This window comes from Lacerta agilis, chromosome 2 (assembly GCF_009819535.1).
Source record: "Lacerta agilis isolate rLacAgi1 chromosome 2, rLacAgi1.pri, whole genome shotgun sequence".
NCBI lineage: Eukaryota > Metazoa > Chordata > Lepidosauria > Squamata > Lacertidae > Lacerta > Lacerta agilis.
Genome location: NC_046313.1, coordinates 116,878,784 through 116,897,918, shown reverse-complemented (window position 1 = coordinate 116,897,918; position 19,135 = coordinate 116,878,784). Strand labels below are relative to the sequence as shown.

The 19,135-nt window shown below is 44.7% G+C and overlaps 1 protein-coding gene across 1 annotated transcript in view; it reads right to left on the bottom strand.

Moving 5' to 3' along the window:
• The window catches only part of LOC117042828 (alpha-2-macroglobulin-like), a 69,362-nt gene that overhangs the window by 11,037 nt on the left and 39,190 nt on the right, over nucleotides 1–19,135 (bottom strand). The window contains exons 17-26 of the mRNA XM_033142485.1: nucleotides 18,249–18,321; nucleotides 15,507–15,648; nucleotides 12,823–13,057; nucleotides 12,523–12,649; nucleotides 11,139–11,260; nucleotides 9,875–9,926; nucleotides 9,039–9,125; nucleotides 6,300–6,476; nucleotides 1,541–1,625; nucleotides 515–671 (exon numbers count right to left, since the gene is read on the bottom strand). Coding sequence (XP_032998376.1) covers nucleotides 515–671; nucleotides 1,541–1,625; nucleotides 6,300–6,476; nucleotides 9,039–9,125; nucleotides 9,875–9,926; nucleotides 11,139–11,260; nucleotides 12,523–12,649; nucleotides 12,823–13,057; nucleotides 15,507–15,648; nucleotides 18,249–18,321 — 1,257 coding nt within the window. The remainder of the gene's footprint in view (nucleotides 1–514; nucleotides 672–1,540; nucleotides 1,626–6,299; nucleotides 6,477–9,038; nucleotides 9,126–9,874; nucleotides 9,927–11,138; nucleotides 11,261–12,522; nucleotides 12,650–12,822; nucleotides 13,058–15,506; nucleotides 15,649–18,248; nucleotides 18,322–19,135) is intronic.

The window sequence follows — 19,135 nt, the reverse complement described above, 5'->3', positions numbered from 1 at the left end:
TACAGGGAACCAGGCAGAGGGCCTTCTCAGTAGTGGCACCCGCCCTGTGGAACACCCTCCCACCAGATGTCAAGGAAATAAAGAACTATCTGACTTTTAGAAGACATCTGACGGCAGTCCTGTTTACGGAAGTTTTTAATGCTTGATGTTTTGTCGTGTTTTTAATATTCTGTTGGGAGCCGCCCAGAGTGGCTGGGGAAACCCAACCAGATGGGCGGGGTATACATAATAATTTATTATTATTATTATTATTATTATTATTATTATTATTATTATTATTATGGCACCCCAGAGATGGGATCTATGTTCCCACCTATCTTCTCTTTTCATGGTATCTTCCACACTACAACTTCGACAGTCCAGAGGCCTCAGAAAGAGCTCAACAGAACAACATAAGATAACCACACCATGACACTTCCCAACTTAATTAAGCCCAAAAGGCCAACACAAATCACATTGGTGAATTTTTGTTTCTGAGGTTGGTTCCGACTGCATTCTCTCCTCCTCTCTGTACCTTCAGAGCGGTGTGAAACAGGACCCCAATGCTATGGAAGCAGCCATTCTCTTTCTGGCTGTAAGCCAGAGCGGCCTGAGCATCCTGGATGTGTTTTTCGTCCACAAAGATGTAGGGTCTGGCTCGGGAAAAGGACTTGAGCGTAAACGCCGTCAGCCTGCAAGAAAGCCGCAGAGCACAGCAGAGTCAGTCACCAGTGCTAATGCATTTGGGGAAATTTGAAGCCCAGAAATGTGCCCTTTGATAGGACCTCAGAATGAATAATATGGGTTGCAACACCAGGAAAGCATTTTCACGTATGAAACAAAAAATTGATAGCTTAAGCTAAGGAATAAAGGTAAAGGTAAAGGGACCCCTGACTATTAGGTACCATCATGGATGACTCTGGGGTTGCGGCGCTCATCTCGCTTTATTGGCCTAGGGAGCCGGCGTACAGCTTCTGGGTCATGTGGCCAGCATGACTAAGCCGCTTCTGGCGAACCAGAGCAGCGCATGGAAACACCATTTACATTCCCGCAGGAGCAGTACCTATTTATCCACTTACACTTTGACGTGCTTTCAAACTGCTAGGTTGGCAGGAGCAGGGACGAAACAACAGGAGCTCACCCTGTTGTGGGGATTCGAATCACCGACCTTCTGATCGGCACGCCCTAGGCTCTGTGGTTTAACCCACAGTGCCACCCGCGTCCCAAGCAAAGGAATACAGAATTGTATTAAGATAGAATATATCCTGGGGTAGGGATTGTGGAAATTACAGGCTGGTTAGCTTAACATCTGTCAATGATAAAATTACCAAGCATATAGAAGAACAAACCTTGCTGGAGTAGAACCAGCATGGCTTCTGCAAGGACAAGTCCTGTCCCACAAACCTATAGAGCCCTATGAGAGTGTCAACAAGCATATAGATAAGGGTGAGCCAGCTGACATGGTGTATTTGGACTTTCAAGGTAACTCAACCAGGTAAGCTCCCCCTGCTCAACATGTATATATGCCTTGCGTAAATGAGGCGGCCTCTGTCAATCTCACCAGGTGTTTCCTGGGCTCCGGTTATATTGTCCAAAGCTGCTATAGGAGCCATCAGAGTGCTTGTAGTTCAGTTGCCTCTGGTAGCCTGAAATGGAAGGATAATCAGGGTTTTTTTGGTCCTTTTTTAATCTTCTTGATTAAATTTGCAACTTACCCAAGGTTGAATATTTTCTTGAGACTTACAGTTCTGAAACCTGATAAACAAGGACTACTTTTCTATTTTGCGCGGATCATTTTGTGAATTATGTCTACTTCTGCAATAATAGGAGAGGAGTGTGCTCTTTATAGAATCATAGAATCATAAAATCCTAGAGTTGGAAGAGACCACAAGGGCCATCCAGTCCAACCCCCTGCCAAGCAGGAAACACCATCAAAGCATTCCTGACAGATGGCTGTCAAGCCTCCGCTTCAAGACCTCCAAAGAAGGAGACTCCACCACACTCCTTGGCAGCAAATTCCACTGCCGAACAGCTCTCACTGTCATGAAGTTCCTCCTAATGTTTAGGTGGAATCTTCTTTCTTGTAGTTTGAATCCATTGCCCCGTGTCTGCTTCTCTGGAGCAGCAGAAAACAACCTTTCTCCCTCCTCTATATGACATCCTTTGATATATTTGAACATGGCTATCATATCACCCCTTAACCTTCTCTTCTCCAGGCTAAACATACCCAGCTCCCTAAGCCGTTCCTCATAAGGCGGCATCGTTTCCAGGCCTTTGACCATTTTGGTTGCCCTCCTCTGGACACGTTCCAGCTTGTCAGTATCCTTCTTGATTTATGGCAATACTACATTCAGTATTTTCCTAAATGCTACCCAAAACTCGTCAAATATGCCATTTTGGGGAAAGGAAGCAGTAAGATAGCATATCATTTAACTTTTTTTTTTAATCAATTTTTTAAAAAATTAAACTTGTACACCGCCCTTCACCCAAAGATCTCAGGGCAGTTCACACTAAGAAACATACAAAATAATGACACAAAATACATGATAAAAACAAGAACAAAACAAACTCATAACCTCATTGATAAATGCTGCTATCCACTCACCAGCCCACAGAGACAGAAAGAAAGTGGGTACACAAACACACACCTAGTTGATTCAAGGGATCTGAGTGGATCCAGCAGAATTAATCCGAGCCTTGTAAAGCACATAGATTTGAAGGATGAAGTGAGAAAGAGCATCACTCTTCCAACTTCCTCCTTTGGCTCTATGTACTTTTCAGGGGAGGAAAGGCTACTCAGCCATACAGCCAACGGGGCGGTGATGGATGCTCAGAGGCTATGTTGGCATCAGAAGAAGACCCAGAAGGACTTCTGGCGAGGACGCCATCGCGGGCAGTTGTGGGTCGCTTCGGCTGCGAGGCGACTCAGGCCGGCCCGGGGGTAGGAGCCCCGCTACCGCAAAGCGGGGCTCCGCTAAACCGCGGGTCGAGCGTCCCGCGGCATGGGCTCTCCAGCGAGCCCGCTATGGCGCCGAACCCTTCTCCCGTTCCCCCTGTAAAGGGGGAGTGGGGGTGAAGGGACTACGGAGCCGGGCTGTGGAGGCATGCCCCAACCGGACCGGCGAAGCGGCGGCCGCCGCTCGCGATGAGCGAGATCGTTCTACCTGTCAGAAGGAAAACAGAAGAAGCCCGTTGGCCGTGAGTACGCTAATAATTGGACTTAATTTTGACATTTGGCGCTCCGGGAGCTACGATGGAAAGGAAGCCCGTTTTTTTCCCTTTGTGTGGAGAGAAAGTAACTGCTTTTGATGGCGACTGCTGTTGCAGTGGTGGATACAATGTTCTGAATTTGACAAGTGAGATTGGTTAGACCCCTTTTGGGGGACCTAAGTTGGTGGAAATATTTCTTCTTGAAGTGGATAGAATGTAATCTTTTCACCCTGACTCCAGGGAAAATGGCTGCGGAGACCTGTGACTGAGATGGAAAAGTACTGTGACTAAGATGGAAAAATACTGAAATCTGATACCCTATGCCCACTTCTACCATGTTGGGTTTCACTTTCAAGCTGGTTTTAGACTCTGGACTGACTCACGAACAAAGGATTTTTTTTTGGACTTAGAATTGCTAAACCAGAAATTAATTTTGTTGAATCAGGATGCTAAGTTATATCCCACAGGAAAGACTCTTCAGAACATTGTTAAAATGGAAGAAAACCTTGGCAGGGAACTTAAGGGAATTATTGAAGTACAAAGTACAATGCTTTTGCAACTCCAAGAAGATGAAAAATCCTGTTGGGGTGAGAGACCCAGGATTAGAAGACGATTTATATCCAATTTCTGGGATGAGAGCCCAGGAATGATGGGGAAAAGATTTGTATATCTACGATTAGAAGATGAACGGAATTTTGAAGCGGAGATGCTGGAAGGTGATGATCTGTGTACCCTGAGGCTCCCTGTAAGGACTGTTATAGACTGCGTCTGGAACTGTGGACTTATAAGAAAAGAGGACATTCTGAAAAATGGTTTTGGTGTAAGATGGAGGAATGTCTGGGGGGAGACCCCGAGATGGCGAAAGAAAATGGTTAGAAAAGGGATAGGGTGAAATATCTTAAATAAAATTAGGATGGTTTATTATGGTACCCTGAAGCCGGTGTGTTAAGATTTTAAGTTTTTGAACTAGAGAAGAGATATTTGAATTTCTTTATTAGCAGCAGTCTAAGTGAAAGAAGATGTATGATTTGATACAAGAAGTAATATGTTGTGTTATGTAGTTATATTATTAATTATTATGAAGTTATATTTGGAATAGATTTGATTCAAGCTAAGAAGTGATAGATTATTTTGAAGTTAAAACTAGATTTTAAGAAGTATGTTTAGTTTTTATTTTTGAATGATTTAATTTTAGAGATGAGAAGTTATTAAAGTAAAATTAGAATTGGAACCAAAGGAGAGAAAACGGGGGAAGTCACCTAGTATAGATTCGAACAAGAAAAGTTTTTTGTGTGTGTGTGTGTAAACAAGAAAAAGAATTATTGGTGTGATTTGTATTTGTTTTTATTATGGTTTGATTGTTGTGTTTGTGTTGGTGTTGGTGTATGTGCTTTGTTGTTCTTTGTTTTGCAAAAACCAATAAATTCCTTATATAAAAAAAAGAAGAAGAAGAAGACCCGGAAACTGCCATTAATCCAGAATGCAGCAGCTAGACCGGTGACTGGGAGTGGCCGCCGGGACCACATAACACCGGTCCTCAGAGATCTACATTGGCTCCCAGTGCGTTTCCGAGCACAATTCAAAGTGTTGGTGCTGACCTTTAAAGCCCTAAACGGCCTCGGTCCTGTATACCTGAAGAAGCGTCTCCACCCCCATCATTCTGCCCGGACACTGAGATCCAGCGCAGAGGGCCTCAGCCATACAGCCAACAGTGCAGTGATGGATGCTCAGAGGCTATGTGGGCATCGAAATAATAATAATAATAATAATAATAATAATAATAATAATAATAATAATAATAATAATAATAATAATAAGAAGAAGAAGAAGAAGAAGAAGAAGAAGAAGAAGAAGAAGAAGTTTTTATTTATACCCCGCCCTTCCCAGCCAAAAACCGGGTTCAGGGTGGCTAACACTAATTAAAATTCCAGCAAAAACATAACACAATCAATTTAAAATAACAGATTAAAATACAAATTTAAAAATTCAATATTAAAACTGCATTCTCATTTTCAAATAACCCACCAATAAAAGAATGAAGCATAAATATCAAACACAAACCAACCCAAAGGCCAGGTGGAACAGCTCCGTCTTGCAGGCCCTGCGGAAAGATGCCAAATCCCGCAGGGCCCTGGTCTCTTGTGATAGACTGTTCCACCAAGTCGGGGCCAATACTGAGAAAGCCCGGGCCCTAGTTGAGGCCAACCTAGCATCTTTGTTGCTCGGGACCTGGAAAGAAGACCTGGAAACTGCCATTAATCCAGAATGTGGCAGCTAGACTGGTGACTGGGAGTGGCCGCCGAGACCACATAACACCGGTCCTGAGAGATCTACATTGGCTCTACATTTCCGCGCACAATTCAAAGTGTTGGTGCTGACCTTTAAAGCCCTAAACGGCCTCGGTCCTGTATACCTGAAGGAGCGTCTCCACCCCCATCATTCAGCCCGGACACTGAGATCCAGCGCAGAGGGCCTTCTGTCGGTTCCCTCACCATGAGAAGCAAAGCTACAGGGAACCAGGCAGAGGCCCTTCTCGGTAGTGGCACCCGCCCTGTGGAACGCCCTCCCATTAGAGGTCAAAGAGATAAGCAACTACCTGACATTCAGAAAATACCTGAAGGCAGCCCTGTTTAGGGAAGTTTTTAATCTGTGATATTCTAACGTATTTTAATAATTGTTGGAAGCCTCCCAGAGTGGCTGGGGAGACCCGGCCAGATGGGCGGGGTACAAATAAATTATTATTATTATTATTATTATTATTATTATTATTATTAGGCACTTCACCCTCAGGTTCTCAATAGGTTCAAAGTGTGTCCTGAGCTCAAAGTCCCAGTGATTAAAATTGGTCCCTACTAGCAATCCAACAACTTGTGTGGTAGTTAATTAATGTATTGATTTCAGTCCATGCTTATAAATACGGACTGAGTTATAGCTGTCAACCTTTCCCTTTTTAAAAACGAAATTCCCTTATTCTGAATAGGATTCCTCGCAAGAAAAGGGAAAAGTTTACAGCTATGGACTGAGTGAATCTACATTGTTCCTCCCGCCCTGCAGGAAACAACAAATGTAGAATTTTCCCCGTACGCCCCCTCTTCACAAGTTTTTCTTACCAGCCACTAAGTATCCGATGGCCTTGGACTTGACCTCCTCCGTCAGCTGCTCAGTCTTATTCAGGTACTCCAGGATGTAGATGTTGGGGACAAAGAGGGCCAAGTTCTGCTCCCCACAGCCATAGGGCATCCGAAGAAGCTGGTGGAGGTTCTCAATAGCTATTCCAAGGAGGTCCCCTGGGATGTGGGAAGAGGAGGGGAGGGGAACGATGGACTCAAGGGGCTGGTTGGAAGATGAGGGGGTGCTGCAGAGCCACCGAGTTAAACGCATGACAAAAGAAAACATGAAAGCATTGCTAAATTCTGTAAGGAAATCACAGATCAGGGAGCGGGAGGAAAAAAAACAGCTTCAGGTGGAATTGTAATGAAAATGCTGTGGGAGGACAGAATGGCCAGATGGAATCAGAGAAATATTAAGTGCTAATGAGATACAACATAAAAGGCACCGTATTTTTCGCTCCATAGGGCGCACCGGACCATAGGGCGCACCTCGTTTTTAGAGGAGGAAACAAGATAAAAAATATTTTTTCTGGTTTTCCTCCTCTAAAAGCCCTGTTTTTTTTTTGAGGATCAGCTAAAAGTTTTGCAGCTTTTTTGCAAAGGGAAAAGCCCTGTTCTTTTGATGATCAGCTAAAAGTTTTGCAGCTTTTTTGCAAAGGGAAAAGCCCTGTTTTTTTGAGGATCAGCTAAAAGTTTTGCAGCTTTTTTTGCAAAGGGGGAAAAGCAAAGCTCCTTTTGCAAAGGGGGAAAAGCAAAGAGGAAAAGCCCCATTTTTATGGTTTTCAACTCACATTTCTGCAGCTTCTAAAGGAACGGGAGCCTTTCCTACAGTTTCCAGACAGATAATCTAATCAGCCAGTCACATGTCACTGGGGAAACAAACAACCACCCTCTGCAGCACATTCAACAATGGAGGGCGGGGCTGAAAGGGAGCCTGGGACTCTTATCTCTCTCCCGATCTCTTGCTGATCAGCTGCTGAGCGGGGTCCTTTCAACACCCCCTTTTCTCTTTGTAAAATAAAAAGCATGATCCTCTTTTGGCCCCTGGGCAATTCAGCTCCAGGGACCACCATTCGCTCCATAAGACACACAGATATTTCCCCTTACTTTTCAAGAGGAAAAAAGTGTGTCTTATGGAGCGAAAAATACGGCAAATGACCCCTGGATGGTTAAGTCCAGTCAAATGCGACTTTGGGGTTGCGGCGCTCATCTCAGCTTTTCCGGGTTATGTGGCCAGCATGACTATGTTAGCATTTTCACCCCTCCCAGTCTGAGAATCGGATGATTCAGTGGGGAGAGAAGGGGGAGGAACTGTCCTTTGATCTTGTGTTCCTAACTCTGAGCTCTGAATGAAGTGTGCTGTTATCTCTGCTGTAGATTAGATGGCTGAGTGAGAAGCTGCAAACTCACACAGTCTGTATTTTTTGTAAACATGATTTAGCTTGTAGAAATAATGAAGGATTACTTCTAAAACCGCCGGAGCAGAACTGCATCTGTTTATTGGTTGCTGTTGTTGGGGCTCATAGCTAGAAGTTATGAGTCCAGGTTTTCTGGATTATGCTGTGAAGGTGTTCCAGTCATCCTGCCTGAGAATAGTGGCGTGTGGACAGAAGACGTGGAAGATACACCCAGCGTAATTCAACAGACTAAACCGTTTCGGGTGCAATGGAACACCGTGACGGAAAGCAGAGCACACACAAATGCCGATTACCGACTATCAGCGGTACCTATTTATCTACTTGCACTGGCATGCTTTCGAACTGCAGGAGCTGGGACAGAGCAACGGTAGCTCACCCCGTCACAGGGATTCAAACCACTGACCTTCTGATTGGCAAGCCCAAGGGACTCAGTGCTTTAGACCACAGCACCACCTACGTCCCTAGTTAGCCACATGAGTAACACCTACCTGCCTTGTATGTTTAATCTAACAAGTGCAAGTACACTGAGTAAAAGTTATTTGTTATTTAAACTTTAAAAAGAGAGTGCCTTGTGTGACTTTCATAGCTGTCAACTTTCCCCCCTTTTTAAGGGAAGTTCCCTTATTCCGAATAGGATTCCTCGCAAGAAAAGGGAAAAGCTGACAGCTATGGACTTTTATAGGACGGGAAAGGGAACTAGCTAAAGGGTTAAACAACCCGGTCTCTTCCTTTCACATAGTTCTGTAAATGGGAACTAGAGTCCAATTCCCACATATTATGAGTGCCAGGTTGCTGGAGAAATGGGTAGGCTCAGGTGGAGGCATAATTAAGGAGGCAGGGGGAGGCCAGGCCAAGAAAGCATGGGCTAGAATAAGTGGAAAGACAAGCAGAAAATAAGTGAGAAATATTTACGGCATGTAGCACTGAGTTCCAGATAGACACATTCCTATCCAGGATACTCCGTTCCATTACCCCTCCCACTTGAATTCCCTTCCCAAAAGTTCGCACCCCATGTCCATGGGGCATGCTCAATCCACATTGAGCTGTTCCATTCCGCCCCAGCCCCAGCCCTTAGCTCTCCTTCCACAACTTGGTTGGCTACTTCTGCAAATCTTGGGCTTCCTCCAAGCCTGCCGACATCTTCTAAGTGGACGGTGCTGTCTTGACTGCATAAGCAACTACACTCAACCCCGGACGTTGGAAGTGCAGAGAGCCGTTAACATGTGTGGAAGGGTGAAGACTGGGCCAGACGGCGTGGAATTCAGAGCGTTTACACAGTGTCTCTGTGAAGCCCGAGTCGTGGCAAGTTTTCATGACTTACCCAGCACACAGAAGGAGGCCCTGGCTGAGCCCTCCACCACATTGTCTGGCAGCTTTAAAGAAAGAGGTCCTGATGACTTTGACTTCTCTGCAAGCAGAACAGAGAGAGTTTTTCCATAGAATCATAGAGTTGGAAGAGACCACGAGGGCCATCCAGTCCAACCCCCTGCCAAACAGAAAACACCATCAAAGCATTCCTGACAGATGGCTGTCAAGCCTCTGCTTAAAGACCTCCAAAGAAGGAGACTCCACCACACTCCTTGGCAGCAAATTCCACTGCTCAACAGCTCTCACTGTCAGGAAGTTCTTCCTAATGTTTAGGTGGAATCTTCTTTCTTGTAGTTTGAATCCATTGCCCCATGTCCGCTTCTCTGGAGCAGCAGAAAACAACCTTTCTCCCTCCTCTATATGACATCCTTTTATATATTTGAACATGATGATAATAATAATGATGTTTCTGTATGGTGCAGATGTGGCCTTACCAGTTATGTGAGATTTATGCAGAGAAATGGGTAGGGAGGCCTATAATAATACCTCACCCATTTGGCTGGGTTTCCACAGAATATTAAAAACACGATAAAACATCAAACATTACAAACTTCCTTAAACAGGATTGCCTTCTGGTATATTCTGTAAGACAGTTGTTTATTTCCTTGACAGCTTATGGGAGGGCATTCCATAGGGCAGGTGCCACTACTGAGAAGGCCCTGTCTGCCTGGTTCCCTGTAACCTCACTTCTTGCAGGGAGGGAACCGCCAGAAGGCCCTTGGAGCTGGATCTTGGTGTCCAGGCAGAATGATGGGGGTGGAGATGCTCCTTCAGGTAGCAGACACTTACCAGCTGCACATAGCAGGTTGCTGAAGACCACGTCCCTCTCAACACCTTCTGGCTTCATGAGGAGAGGAGAGAAAAGAAAAGGGGAGGCGAGAATGAGAATGAGAAACTCTGCAGAATTAACACCTTGGCTGAGAACGAAAAAAGTTCTGCATTCCAGCCGTGTACAGAAAGAAATAGTCTGGTTGGAAAGATAAAGAAAACTTAAGGTGTATTCCTCATGGCAAACAAAGCCATTCTAAATATTATTTAGTTATTACAAACCCTTCACCCTGAAGTCCCTGTATATCAATTTTACATGCAGCCAAGATAGAGCAGATAAGTTAACACTGGCAGCACATGCTAGCTCACATTGACTGAAACTTGGAGAACAAGCAGGAAGTAAAACCTGAAATAGCCTACCTTACCAAAAAGTACCGCATTTTTCCATGTATATGATACCTCCATGTGTAAGACAACCCATACTTTTAAAATCCAAAATTAAGAAGTCAATATGTTAGACATCAAACAGAACAACTCTGAGCTTTTGACAGGAAATCGCCAAAAACTGTTAAGCTTTTTGGGGGGGAAGTTGGCCAATGTTGTTGAGCTTTTTGGGGTTACCATATTCCAAGAGCCCAAGTCCGAACCCCCGTGCAATGTGGATTTGAAATGACCCCAAGTTCACCAAAAAAACCACCATTGTCTTATACACAAAAGAATACAGTACATTGATACCTCGTGTTGCGTACATTCGGGATATGCACTCCCGCCCCCGGAAGTATTTTCCGGAGCACACACAACCGCCGGGTGCGTAGGACGCTTCTGCGCACTTCGTGCATGCGCAGAAGTGCTCCAATGGCACGGCTTCTGGTTTTTCGGGTTTTTTTACGTACGTTCGAGTTACGCACGACGACCCGGAACGGATCGTGTCCGTACCCCGGGGTTCCACTGTAATTGCTGAAAATGAAGGAATCAGTGGGAAGAGCAAGTTCCCTTTCTCTCTATCATCCGCCAATGATCCAGGCATCTTATTGCAAACATTGTTGCTTTACCATGCCCTCCAACATTTCTCAAGTGGCAATGGGGAGGAAAAGCAGGACATTCCAAGATCAAATCAGAAACGGGGGCAGGTTCTGTAAATCCAGGACTGTCTCTGGAAAATAGGGACACTTGGAAGGTCTGCTTTATTCCACACAAAATCACACTTATGTGGCTGATGCAAATATTCATTCATTCATTCTCTCTCTTATGCAACCTCCAATCAAGATTAAAGCAGCCCTTGTACCTCGACCAAAAGGGATTTGATCATCGTGTCCTTCTGCCCTTTGCTGGGCATCTCCACTATTTGGTTCCCACAGAGCTGTTCAGAGTTCAGGGCTTCAGCGCTTGCTGTGATGTTTATTTCCCCTAGAAGAGAGAAAAAGGACCGCCCTGTTCTATTTTGTCAATAGCATGGTTCCCTTGCAATCCTTTCCACTCTTATCAGGCTATTTAAAGTTGGGAGAGAAATCAATGCATACCCAAAATGTAGGCAGTAGCCAAATTTGCCACGGACGGACTAAAAATACAGTAGGGACGCGGGTGACTCTGTGGGTTAACCCACAGAGCCTAGGGCTTGCCGGTCAGAAGGTCGGCGGCTCGAATCCCCACAATGGGGTGAGCTTCCGTTGCTCTGTCCCTGCTCCTGCCAACCTAGCAGTTCGAAAGCACGTCAAAGTGCAAGTAGATAAATAGGTACCGCTCCGGTGGGAAGGTAAATGGTGTTTCCGTGAGCTGCTCTGGTTCGCCAGAAGCGGCTTAGTCATGCTTGCCACATGACCCGGAAGCTGTACGCCAGTTCCCTCGGCCAGTAAAACGAGATGAGCACCGCAACCCCAGAGTCCGCGACTGGACCTAATGGTCAGGGGTCCCTTTACCTTTACCTTTAAAAATACAGTATTTACATGCCTGAAATGCACCACCACCACCCCCCCCAAAAAACCCCACACCATCACTGCACTCTAAATATGGCAACTCTGTAGGAGGAATCAGGACTCCTTTCATATACAGTCGTACCTGGGATCTCGAACGCCTCCGTAGTGGAATGTTTTGTATCCCAAACGCAGAAAACCCAGAAGCCAATTGGATGCCACGCCTTGGTTTCTGAACGTTTTGGAAGTCAAACAGACTTCCGGAACAGATTCTGTCCGACTTCTGAGGTAACACTGTCTACATATCGCTGATCTAAGGGTTTAGAAGACAGTTGTCCCACTGGGTGAGTTTCCCCAGTTCCTAGCGTTGCTGCTTAGGGACCCAGGTGCCGCTGTGGGTTAAACCACAGAGTCTAGGGCTTGCCAATCAGAAGGTCGGCGGTTCAAATCCCTGTGAGGGGGTGAGCTCCCATTGCTCAGTCCCAGCTCATGCCCACATAGCAGTTCGAAAGCACATCAAAGTGCAAGTAGATAAATAGGGACTGCTCCGGCGGGAAGGTAAACGGCGTTTCCGTGTGCTGCTCTGGTTCGCCAGAAGCGGCTTTGTCATGCTGGCCACATGACCCGGAAGCTGTCTGCAGACAAACGCCGGTTCCCTCGGCCTATAAAGCGAGATGAGTGCCACAACCCCAGAGTCGGACACGACTGGACCTAATGGTCAGGGGCCCCTTTACCTTTACCTTTAGCGTTGCTGCTTACCCAGAGATTTGGGAGTTACTGTCCAAGAGACCGTTTTCCTTTCATCGGCACACAGGCAGTAAGACTCCTCCTCCTTCTCCAGAGGGGTAGCCACGAACTCAGCAGAGGGAGCCAACGATATACTGACCTGTCCATGAACAGAAAGGCGTTACCGGGGTGGAAATAAAAGTCTCTCACCACTCAAGAGACTGGGGTGCCTGCAGCAATATGATTCTGTGCCTAGGCGATCCAAATTCTATGCCAAGGAAAAGAGGGCGAGGAGTTTTCGGCAATCGGGAGCCAAGCTAGGGCATTTCTCACCCTGATGCAGCGCTGCATGTAAGTGAAGACAGTGGCCTTCAGGGTGAACGCTTCGCCCCGCACCACAGAGTAGGGCAAGGTCAGATCAAGGAAGAATGGCTGGAAGGCCGTGAGGGAGGCAGTCTGGGCCAGGCCAAATCCCACATCCGGGGACAAGCAGAAAGCTCCCGCCTTCCACTCGGTGATGGTGTCCGGAATGGTCACGGGGATGTCAATCTCGCCTTGGGACTCGCCGCTGAGGGACAGAGAAGAACAAGAATCATAGAGTTGGAGGGGGTCCCAAGGGTCATCTATTTGTGTGTGTGTGTGTGTGTGTGTATCTTTTCAGATATATACATTCCATTGATTTTACAGTCATTTTGACATTTTAAAACTTGACTCCCTTCCCCCTCTTTCTGCAGTTCCTTAAATTTGTTTTTAATATATTCTGCATATCCAAATTAACTCGCTCATTTATTTATCTTCTTTGAATACATACTCTTATATAACTGCAGGTTATTACAATAATCCTGCCAGTGTTTTTATCTGTTTACAATTTGTCTGTAAATATTCAATTAACCATTTCCATTCTTTTATTAGAAGTTTGTTATCTTGATTTCTTATTCTTCCAGTAAGTTTTGCCATTTTTGCATATTCCATACGTTTTCATATCCATTCTTCCTTTGCTGGGTCTTCTGCTTCTTTCCTTTTTGGGGCAAGTACCACTCTTGCCATTGTAGTCGTTTACATGAATAAATTTCTATACAATTTAGGTATTTCTATCCCTATATTTCCCAAGAGAAAGGCTTCTGGTGTTTTTTTGTTTGTTTGTTTTTTACAAATTTTATTTTAAACATCCTTTTCATTTCATTGTATATCATTTCCCAGTAAGCCTTAATCTTACTACAAGACCACCACATGAGTTTGTATTTGATATCCCGCTTTATCACTACCCGAAGGAGTCTCAAAGCGGCTAACAATCTCCTTTCCCTTCCTCCCCCACAACAAACACTCTGTGAGGTGAGTAGGACTAAGAGACTTCAAAGAAGTGTGACTAGCCCAAGGTCACCCAGCAGCTGCATGTGGAGGAGCGGGGACGCGAACCCGGTTCACCAGATTACGAGTCTACAGGTCTTAACCACTACACCACACTGGCACCACACATATGATAAAAAGAACCTTCTTTCTCTTTACATTTCCAACATTTATTTGATTTAGTTTTGTACATTTTTGCCAATTTACTCGGTGTTTGATGCCATCGATAGGATCCCAAGCACCATCTAGTCCACTGCACAAATCCCAGCTAACAAATCACTGACAGATGGCCATCCAAGCTCTGCTTAAAACCTCCAGGGAAGGAGAGTCCACCACCTTCTGAGGGAGTCCGTTCCACTGCCAAACAGCTCTGGCCACCATAATGTTTAGCCAGAATCTCCTTTATTATAACTTGATTCCATTGATTTGGGCCCTGCACTCTGGAGCAGCAGAAAACAAGTTTCATAGAATCATAGAGTTGGAAGGGACCCCAAGGGTCATCTAGTACAAGCCCCAGCAATGTTTGATCCATCTTCAATGTGACAGGCCTTTAGATTTCTGAAGATGGCCGTGCAGGGTGGGGAACATTTTCACAGCTCCCTTCTGCAAGGCATATCTTCATTTCCCATCACCAGGGAAATCCTGTAAAATGCACATCACTTCCAAGTATTCGAGGTGCTATCAAGAGCCTTGTCCTTCACCAAATTGCCTAATTCTCCCTAGGGTTATGGCTTGTAATAGGGCAGAGATTTTGCGGGGTGGGGGCTGTGTGGCCTTCCCGTTGTTGTTGGGCTCCAACTCCCATCAGCCCCAGGCTGGATGGCCTGTGAGCAGGCATGATGGAAAGTTGCATGGCAGTAACACCTGGAGGGCCACAGGTTCTTGGCATTTCTTTCAAGGGATTTTCACTATGGAATCCCCCAGCACCACCACTACCCTGTTGTTTATACTTGTTTTAATTGACACCAAAATGGGAATGCTTATGTGTAATGGTGAAAGGGTTTAATGTTGGAAAATTCCACTGCCGTACTCTAATGGACTCTGAGCCTTAACTGAGTTGATAATGGAATGTTGTTTTCTGCTAGCTAACTTGTGAGTGTTTAACCTTAGAGGTATTGAATCAAATTGCAACTTCGGCATCTTGGAAGGGTGATGGCTGGAGTCCTTTGTTCCTGGGCTCTGTGAGAGTGAGAGTGTAGATGAAGCTCTCCAGATAAACAGCCCCAGGCAGGATGCAGGTTGTGGGAAGAGACAGACCTCTGTTTCTAGGTCTGCTATATAATAAATAAATAAATAAATAAATAAATATTTATATCCTGCGCATTTGGCTGGGTTTCCCCAGCCACTCTGGGCAGCTTCCAATATTAAATATTAAATATTAAAAACAATACAGCATCAAACATTTAAAAACTTGTTTCACATTTTGTAAGATGCTGAGCCTATGCCTTGGACTGGTGGCATATGTCTTATGGAGTTGTTTGGATGTGTCATTGGATGTTTTTGTTTCGTTTTGAAGAAAGTTCTGCAAGCAAAGCTTTCGTTAAACTTATGGGCCTTGACAGTGCTTCATTTCCAAAGGAGCCCGTTCTTATGCATCCGGTCGCTTCAAACTGCATAATATGAATATCTGAAATATGCGCACCCCACAAAGTCTGAAGACCATCACTTACTTCACTACATATGTGTTCCAGAGCCACGTCTCGGGAAAGTAGCTCCTGACAGTCTCCTGCTGTCTTCCTGTTCTTTCTGCTTGTGGTGCAAAAGTGTCTGGAGCTCCTGACAGTCTCCTCATGCCGTCAGACATTGAAGCAGCTTGAAGGAAGAGGAGCATAGATGATAGCCATTGTTATTTGGACTCAATGAACAGAAAGCCCTCTTGCTTTCAGTAGGTATACTCTGAGTGGTTCTGTTGGATACCGCCCTGTATTATGTACTTTATTTCCACAGTGGTGACCAGAGGAGAAATGACCACTGGGAGCAGGGCCATAGCAAGTGGGGGGCAGGGGGAGCCACCCCGGGTTCCATAATGGAGGGAGTGACAAATTATCAATTACTATTTTTAAAAAAATAAATTGAATTTGTTTTTTTTTAAGGCCTGCTCCGAAGGATCATATAGCTATATATGAAATTTCATGCATATCGGTTAATATCTTGACCCCCCTCCACCAAAATAGCTGTTCACTTGGCTGTTTTCCTATGTCATAAAGGCTGAAATTTCAGTTCAGAGAACACTTACTGTTCCCAACCCTAACCCTGTGGAAAGCCATCTAATTAGACTTTAATTTGATTTTGAGATGTTTTTAGGAGGTAATTTAATTATTGTTTGATTTTATACCAATGTTATGTATCTGATGTTAACCACCCTGAGCCTGACTTTGGCCGGGGTGGGATATAAATAAAAGTTTTTTTTTTTTAATATTACTTGTTATTATTCCTTTGTAAGAAAATATGAAATAACGTAAAACCATTTTTTGCGGGGGGGATCAATGGGGGGGGTTTGACAAGAAATTTTCTACCCCGGGTACCACCTGACCTTCCCATGCCTGGCGGGGGGGTGACAAAAAATTTTTTACCCCCGGGTACCAATTTACCTTGCTACGCCCCTGACTGGTACAGGGCCCCGTTTCGGCATGGATGCCTTCTTCAGCTTGTTTTTTATGGTAGAAGTATGTGAAAAATAAAAATGGTGTGTTTCTTTGATTCCTAAGAGGATATAGCGTCTTAGAAGTTTTGCTGTATTTTTCTCTGTTTTTTTCGGGCGTTTCCTCGCCCGGAAAAAAAAAAAAAAACAAAAAAAACAGAGAAAAATACAGCAAAACTTCTAAGACGCTATATCCTCTTAGGAATCAAAGAAACACACCATTTTTATTTTTCACATACTTCTACCATAAAAAACAAGCTGAAGAAGGCATCCATGCCGAAACGGGGCCCTGTACTGGTCTCCCTGGTTTACACCTGACACGCATTGGAGAAGCCCTGACAGCCATCTCTAAAAGACTTTAAAGAAAACTTTCATATGAAACTATTTGTTGTTTAAGACTGTAATTCTTTACAGAATTGATAATACGTTTGGAATTACTTATGAGTAAACGCATGTTTTTTTGTTAAAACTTTGGCCAGAGTTCTTATTTGGTTTCATTACAATTTATTTGGCAATAAGAACTCCAACTTCTTTCACGCCCCTGACTGGGACATAAGTAACACCACAGAGCACCTGTAACAGCAAAACTGAGACCTTCATCTGCTCCAGCTGCAATTAAACATGTCTCTCCCATACAGCCACAGCAAGTGCTCTAACTGTCCAACGGTTTGACTTCACCCCTAAGGCCGCACGCTTATATTATCTCTTGAGCAAAACAGATGCCAACTAATTTATTTATTTGATTTCATTTTGTTTTTCTTTGTATTCTCTCTCTCTCTTTGTGTATGTGCGTGTGTGTCATAAATTGTGTTTCATACACAGCTGTCTTGTGTGTATTTGTGTGTGTTTACAATCCAATCCCCCAACCTGCACAGAAGCACCCAATTTCTATTTGGTTCCATTTAACTACATTTCACTTTTTAAAACCAAAGGTAGAATTCTGCAAATCACCGTGTGTCCTCTGAGGCCTATAACCATGTTCTGTTGATGCCAAGTGACTAAATAAATCTATGCCATTTAAATAGCACAATATTTTACCATAACGATAACTCTGGCAAATTCATAAGAGCACAATAGAACAAAATACACTCTGAATCTATCTTTGGGCAAATACTGGTACATTGGAACCTCGGTTCCCGAACGCCTCTGTTCTCATATGTTTCGGTTCCCGAATGCTGAAATCCCAGAAGCAAATGTTTCCGTTTTCGAATGTTTTTCGGAACTTGAACGTGCGACGCAACTTCTGCGGAGTGCAAGAAGCTCTTGCAACCAATGGGAAGCCAAGCCTCGGTTTTCGAACATTTGGCAAGCTGAACAGAGTTCGGGAACAGATTTTGTTCGGGAACCGAGGTTCCACTGTAAACTTTCTATTTAAAGCATGCAAATGCCGGCAGGGATGAGGTAATTAAAACTCTTCCTGAAAACCCTTCTGCCAAGTATCTTAATATTTTTTTTATAAAAAAAAAAATATAGGGCTGCAGAACTAGTCACTCCGCGAAAGTTTTAGTCAATTGCATCAAGCCCCTTAGGGATGTAGAGGGTAGTTGGGTGTTCATTTGTTGGTTTCCCACAAGCAACCGTTCAGAGAACAGGATGCTAGACAAGATTTGGCATTGGTTCTTCTTAAGTTCTTATCTTTCCTCTTAAATTTGCAGAGCTCATAAATCTTGTGATTTTGAGGGCATTATGAAGATGGAACGAAGGCTAACTGGAAGAAATCCCACCCCCACTCCCACAACTGCCACCAACATTGCCAACACCAGGTTCTTACTTTCAATTATCGGTTCTCTGCAAAGGTTAGGCTTCCGTAGCTGGTTGAAGCTAAAAACTTTCAAGCCAAAGTCCTGCAAAATGAGAAAATGAGCCAGTATGAACCCTTCTCTAGAGCGTTATGCATTCCCAAACAGCATAGAATCATAGAGTTGGAAGAGACCACAAGGGCCATCCAGTCCAACCCCCTGCCAAGCAGGAAACACCATCAAAGCATTCCTGACAGATGGCTGTCAAGCCTCCGCTTAAAGACCTCCAAGGGAGGAGACTCCACCACACTCCTTGGCAGCAAATTCCACTGCCCAACAGCTCTCACTGTCAGGAAGTTTTTCCTAATGTTTAGGTGGCATTAAGGTTAAGGGGTGATATGATATCCATGTTCAAATACTGGGCTGGGTCACTGGATTGGACCAGTTATTCCTGCACTGCACGCAGAAATATGTTTCCTTACCCAGAGAGGTCACTGTCTTGTAAATCTCCTCCATGACCTCCCTGTTCAGAGCTCTTTGGCTTGGATCCAGCAGAGCACACTCCTCCTCCGTGAAACGGATGGCCACCTCCTCAAAGGTGACCAGAGCCTGGAAGAAGAATCATAGAATCCTAGAGTTGGAAGAGACCCCAAGGGCCATCCAGTCCAACCCCCTGCCAAGCAGGAAACACCATCAAAGCATTCCTGACAGATGGCTGTCAAGCCTCCGCTTAAAGACCTCCAAAGTAGGAGACTCCACCACACTCCTTGGCAGCAAATTCCACTGTCAAACAGCTCTCACTGTCAGGAAGTTCTTCCTAATGTTTAGGTGGAATCTTCTTTCTTGTAGTTTGAATCCATTGCCCCGTGTCCGATTCTCTGGAGCAGCAGAAAACAAACTTTCTCATTCCTCTAGATGA